Source organism: Papaver somniferum, chromosome 2 (assembly GCF_003573695.1).
Source record: "Papaver somniferum cultivar HN1 chromosome 2, ASM357369v1, whole genome shotgun sequence".
Taxonomy (NCBI): Eukaryota; Viridiplantae; Streptophyta; class Magnoliopsida; order Ranunculales; family Papaveraceae; genus Papaver; species Papaver somniferum.
Genome location: NC_039359.1, coordinates 85,453,576 through 85,459,421, shown reverse-complemented (window position 1 = coordinate 85,459,421; position 5,846 = coordinate 85,453,576). Strand labels below are relative to the sequence as shown.

Here is a 5,846-nt window from a genome sequence, read left to right as displayed (position 1 = left end):
GCCGGCCGGCAGTGGTGGAATACGTAATTATCCACCAATTTAATCACCACCGGCCTTCAACGTGTGCACAATACTCTACAAGTTTTACTGCTGGAAACAGGTTGGCTCATAACACTCTCATTTCTTACCAAATCTAGTCAACAGAATAAAACTATATATATTGCCGGGCTTTCTGGTTCTTGACTTTTCAAAACCAAAATTCTCCACAATCAAAATTCTCAAACAAAATCTATCCATTTTTAAATGATTATACAGTAGTCATTCTCATTGCCAATTAAACAACCCATCGTTTCTACTTTATGCACCTCACGTTTCCATTTTTAACAAAATAACAAGAAACCAGACAACTATCTCCATTTTCATATCTTGCTTCGTCCTAAATTCACTCTTTGCTTGTGTCCAATATTGATTTTCCAGTGGGTTTCAGGGTTCATCTTCTCATGTAACAATATGGTATTAAGAGCACATGAGCATGAAAAACGAGCCGCGAAGAAGTGGAAATCGTTTTCAGCAAAAGTTATATTAGAGATTAAAAGGAAAAACGGCAATTGTAGTAGTAAGCATAAACAAGTTCATAATTATTCCGAGTCTGAAGAGAATTACTGTACACTTGATTATACGGATTCTGATAAAAAAAATCAGAATTATTGTCTCATTAATTATTGTACTCCTAAAGTGGATGATAATAGTAAAATTCCTAAAGTGGAAAAACCTCCAGCTGGTAAATTGCCCGAAATCAAACAAGATCCAAAGAAGATGAAGCCTGACAAAATTTCAGGTATTCATTTTTCTCTTCTCCCTGTTATTTTTTTTTCTTTAACAATTCTTGTTTTTTGTTTTCCTGTTATTTTTGCTGCATTTGTTGAGTTTTTAATCATCTGAATGTGTTATGTCCATTGATTTCTTGCCTAATTTTATCTTTCTCTGATCATCAGATGCGGAAATGATCAAGGAAAGGTTCGCTAAGCTGTTATTAGGCGAAGATATGTCCGGTGGCGGAAAAGGAGTTTCGTCGGCTCTGGCCTTGTCAAATGCAATTACCAATTTGGCAGGTAAACAAACCATTTCACCAAATTTTTGATTTTGTGCAAATTCAATTGTAGGCATTTTCTTTTGCCAATTCTACAAAAATGGGGTTTCTGGTTAATGAATGAATTTAATTAGGATTAGCGAAAATGATTTTATTCTTTATTGTTCTTGAATGTCAGAAGACCCGGTTGCACAATTTGGGATTTTTTTCATTTCTACGGTTATAAGTTTTTGGACGTAATGCAGCTTCTGTATTCGGCGAGCAATATCGGTTAGAACCTATGTCAGCTGAAAGGAAAGCAAGGTGGAGAAAAGAAATTGAGTGGCTTTTATCGGTATCCGATCACATTGTCGAATTTGTACCTTCTCAGCAGACATCCAAAGAAGGTGTAAACATGGAGGTAACTGATATTTCATTTGTTAGCTTCAATTATTATTCTCATAAATTCCAAGAGTTTGATCCACATGACCATCTACTGAAGGTACCATATGCATATGCTTGATTTTATATAGATAATGGTGACACGGCAACGAACCGATCTGCACATGAATATTCCTGCTCTGCGTAAGCTTGATGCCATGCTGCTTGTAAGAAGCCTAAATCATGCATTATTTTTTCAAATTGTTCTGGCATGTTATGGTGCATTGTCTTTATTGTTGTTGATGTTGATGTTGATGTTGTCATTTCAATGGTCAAAAACAGGACTATTTGGATAATTTTAAAGATCAGAATGAATTCTGGTATGTGTCTAGGGATGCCGAGGACGCTGAGAAAAGAAAAGACGATAAGTGGTGGTTACCAACGGTAAAAGTACCGCCAGAAGGGCTTTCTGATGTCTCAAGAAAGTGGCTTCTTTTTCAAAAGGAATCAGTGAATCAAGTACTCAAAGCAGCCTTGGCTATTAATGCTCAAGTTCTTGCGGAAATGGAAGTTTCAGAGGACTACATTGATTCTCTTCCAAAGGTAACAAATGTTCGCAATATGCTGCTGTTTCCCATATAACTCATGAACAGACTTTTCACTTTGGTTTGTTCTAATGAAATTTAGAACGGAAGAGCAAGTCTTGGTGATTCGATTTATCGAAGTATTACTGAGGAATATTTCGATCCGGACGAATTCCTGTCCACACTAGACTTATCAACGGAACACAAGATTCTAGACTTAAAGAACAGGATAGAGGCATCCGTCACAATTTGGAAAAGGAAGATGATTCACAAAGATCAGAAATCTTCTTGGGGTTCTGCAGTCAGTCTGGAGAAACGAGAGCTCTTTGAAGAGAGAGCAGAAAGCATTCTAGTTCTTCTTAAACAAAGATTTCCTGGCATACCTCAGTCCTCTCTCGACATTAGCAAAATTCAATACAACCAGGTACAAATGTCGCTTGCCGCGAACTAATGCAGTTCATGCATGATTCTAAGCGTTTATTGCATGGGTATCTGTCACTTGCACTAAAATAAGTCTGTGTTTCTGCAATGCAGGATGTAGGACAGTCAATTCTAGAGAGCTACTCAAGGGTGCTAGAAAGTTTGGCATATACCGTTACGTCGAGAATCGATGATGTTCTTTATGCGGATTCATTAACGCAAAATCCAGCATTAGCTATATCGAAAAGAATGCTTTCGATGGATACTACACCGAAAGCTCTAGGACTAGTGAAATTCTCTGAAAAAGAGATTGAGAAAGTGAATTCAACGGAAATACCTTCTCCCATGACACTATTAGATTTCATTGATTGGAGCGCCGAGCAAAGTGATAAAACACCAAAGAAAAACGAAGAATTGGATAATCTAGAAGAGTTCTTGAAAGATAAAGATGGTAAAGGGGTGACAAAACCTGCTAGTATTAATGTACTCACTAAGAAGGCTTCTTATGTTGACAGCTTGGGGCGCCTGTCCAACCCCAAATTCGTGATCTAGTGCCGAAAGCTTGCATTCTATACCGTTGTAGAGTCGAACAGAAGGAGAATGGGAGTGCGAATAAATATGGTAAAATTATAGAGTATATACAGATCGAACGCGTGTGTTCATCATTTTACCTAAACCAGAGTTTTAAATTTGATTCCGTTGCCTTCAGATGATTTTTATTGATTCTCTAATGCGCTTTAAAAAAAATGAATTACAGAACTAGGATTGTAGGTTTATAGATAACTCATATACATATAAGAGAAGCGTACTCGAACCTGACTTATTTTACTACGCTGAAAATCAAGCTCATTGGGCAAGATATATGTATTAACATCCCTCAGTTTCTAAGGCCATTGTACTTTTGCTACCATCACCCATTGTCGTTATGCTATGTGTGCAACACAGTAATTTGGCTGAGTTCAACAGGAGTCATCCTCATTAATCCGCGAAGCACCATCGCTACTTCTTGTATCGTAGGTCTCTTTTCTCCCCTCATTCTTAAGTAATTATGTGCTAGTTCGGTGATATGTTAAATCCAACGACTATAAATACAAGGCGATACCTTTGATCCGCACAAGAGTCATTTACCAATTTTTTTTTTTTTTTTTTGGACATGACTCGTCTGTATCTGACCGTAATCACCTGATTCATTAACTAACTTGTTTCCATCGGTCAGGAGTATTTTATTATCCAACTCAAACGGGTCCAAATAAAACAAACGACGTTGATACTCCAACACATGATTTGAACATGTGAAAACTCCTATAACCCCCTACATGATGGGTTCAACATATAAAAGCCTCACAAAATGGATCTTTCATTATCAACTCCATACTTTAGGAAAATGTTATTAGTAGGCCCAAAATATCAATTTTTCTTCAGATCTGGCCAATAATTAATTATTACGAATTTCAATAATAACGACACTACCCTTTTGTATTTATATCGGAGGAATATTAGAAGATATTTTCATTTCTCTTTTCTCTTTCTCTCTCTTCTCCAATCTCTTTCTCTCTCGGCTCTCGGCTCCAGCGAATTCAGATCGGTGAAGAAGAAAAAGAATCTTCAATAGATCTTACAGTTGATATCAGTTAATCTGCAAATCTGAATCAATCATTCAATTGATTTCATTTGAATCTAGATTTCAGTTGGTTCTAAGCTGCACCAGGATAGGTTCTCGTTAGGGCAACTAGTTTTGTGAAGAATTTGAATCGATTTGAATTTTAGGTTTCAGTTGATTCGAAGATGCATCAGGTTAGCTTTTCATCATTCTCACTTTTCTTAGATCGATTAGGTTTTTGTTTTGATTGATCTATTCAGATTTGAGAAGATGAACAACCTGATTTTTCTTGAATGAATCGAAGATCTTCAATGTCGTTTTAACCTTAATTACTTAGTTTTTGTGCAAGTTCAACAATGGAATTAATAAGATCTTCAACAACAGCAGAAATGAAATCGTCTTCATTCATTTTAGCTTTGACAACAACTAATGAAGAATCATCTTATAATGATAATTCATATGAAGATTTGGTATGAACAAGATCTGAAAATTAGTAAGATTTCTCTCGTTTTTTCTTGAATCAACAGGTTTTAAATCTAGGTATACATTTGGATTATTGGTGTTTTTATTGTTTGATTTCTATTTCATTGATTCATTTTTTTCAAGTTATAGATCTGATTTTTGGTGTTGATTTGCTGTGCAGGTTCAATATGCTATAATAGCAACTCAGTTGAATGAGAAAGTATTTAATGGTGATGTTCGTAAAGGATCTGTGGTTCAAATGATCTATTACACGTGTAATACTATTCAGACTCAGAAGTAAGTTTTTCTGAATTCCGATCTAATTTTTTGTTTGATTTCAATTTTTTTTAGTGTTACAAACCTTTGAAACGATGCTCGTTTCAGTTTATAAATAGGTTTAATCCGATATTTTATTGGTTAGTCAAGAAAGTTCTACTATATTATTGAGTTTATCAACTTAAGAATCTAACAGATTTTGTTCCTGTGGGTGCCTCTTGTTTGATATAGATTACTAATTGTGTATGTTTGTGAATATCAGTTTGAATGATTGGTGAACTATTAACTAGAAATGGTACAAGGAAGCGAAGTTAGTGAGAAAACATGGAGGTAACCGATGCTTTATTCAGTTTCCTAGTGGTTTTTGTCTGAGATTGTGTTGATTAGGTTAGAAGATACCTAAACTTAACCCTAATTGAAGTAATTAACGTGATTACATAATTTGTTGTTGATGTGCTTACCGTCAGTAGTTGTGATGGAATCCAACCATCTAAGAATCTCGTTTATTAGGTTTTTGGCGGTTGTGTGCCTGTCTTTTGTTGTAGATTACTAAGCATATATATGAGTGCTAGTAACGTATTAATTACTGAGGAATATCAGTAATATCCTGCACAGGCTACAAAACCTGAAGGTTTAGTTGAGCCATAATTTGTGATGGATACTTGTTTCTGACTTGGTTTCGACTCAACATGTCGTGTTACTATCTCAGTTGAACGTTAAAGTGTTCAACAGAGATTTTCGTGAAGGATCTATGGTACAATTGATTTCATTTTTTTTAGTATTGTTTTCAATATTTTTAAGTGTCACAAATCTTTGAAATGATGCTTTGTGCAGTTTACTAGTAAGTTCAATTTGGTATTGCGTTGGTTAGACTAGAAGTTTCTAATGTGTTGTTGTGTTTATCAAATAACATATTTGATACGCTAGATAAAACTCAAATAGGGCATTCTCCGATATAAAAGCAATTGTTGAAATTAGTTTGTCGATCTTAACATTGATAGTTTAATGGATGTGTAGCTAATAGTTACACATGCTAATTAGATGTGTAACTTATAGGTACACGAGATAAATATATGTGTAGCTACTGGTTACACATGCTAATTAGATATGTAAC

At 35.2% G+C, this 5,846-nt stretch overlaps 1 protein-coding gene across 2 annotated transcripts; it reads left to right on the top strand.

Annotated features, from left to right (window-relative positions):
• The first annotated feature begins 242 nt into the window (after nucleotides 1-242).
• Nucleotides 243-3,307, top strand: LOC113348272 (rop guanine nucleotide exchange factor 9-like). Of its 2 annotated transcripts, XM_026591983.1 has the most exons (7): nucleotides 243-778; nucleotides 936-1,052; nucleotides 1,276-1,430; nucleotides 1,543-1,617; nucleotides 1,733-1,993; nucleotides 2,078-2,398; nucleotides 2,509-3,307. In XM_026591983.1, the coding sequence occupies exons 1-7, from the start codon at nucleotides 451-453 to the stop codon at nucleotides 2,944-2,946; spliced, it is 1,695 nt and encodes a 564-aa protein (XP_026447768.1). In that variant the 5' UTR covers nucleotides 243-450; the 3' UTR covers nucleotides 2,947-3,307. The 2 variants fall into 2 exon arrangements, with proteins under 2 accessions (XP_026447768.1, XP_026447769.1); XM_026591984.1 differs by lacking the exon at nucleotides 1,543-1,617.
• Nucleotides 3,308-5,846: the final 2,539 nt, after the last annotated feature.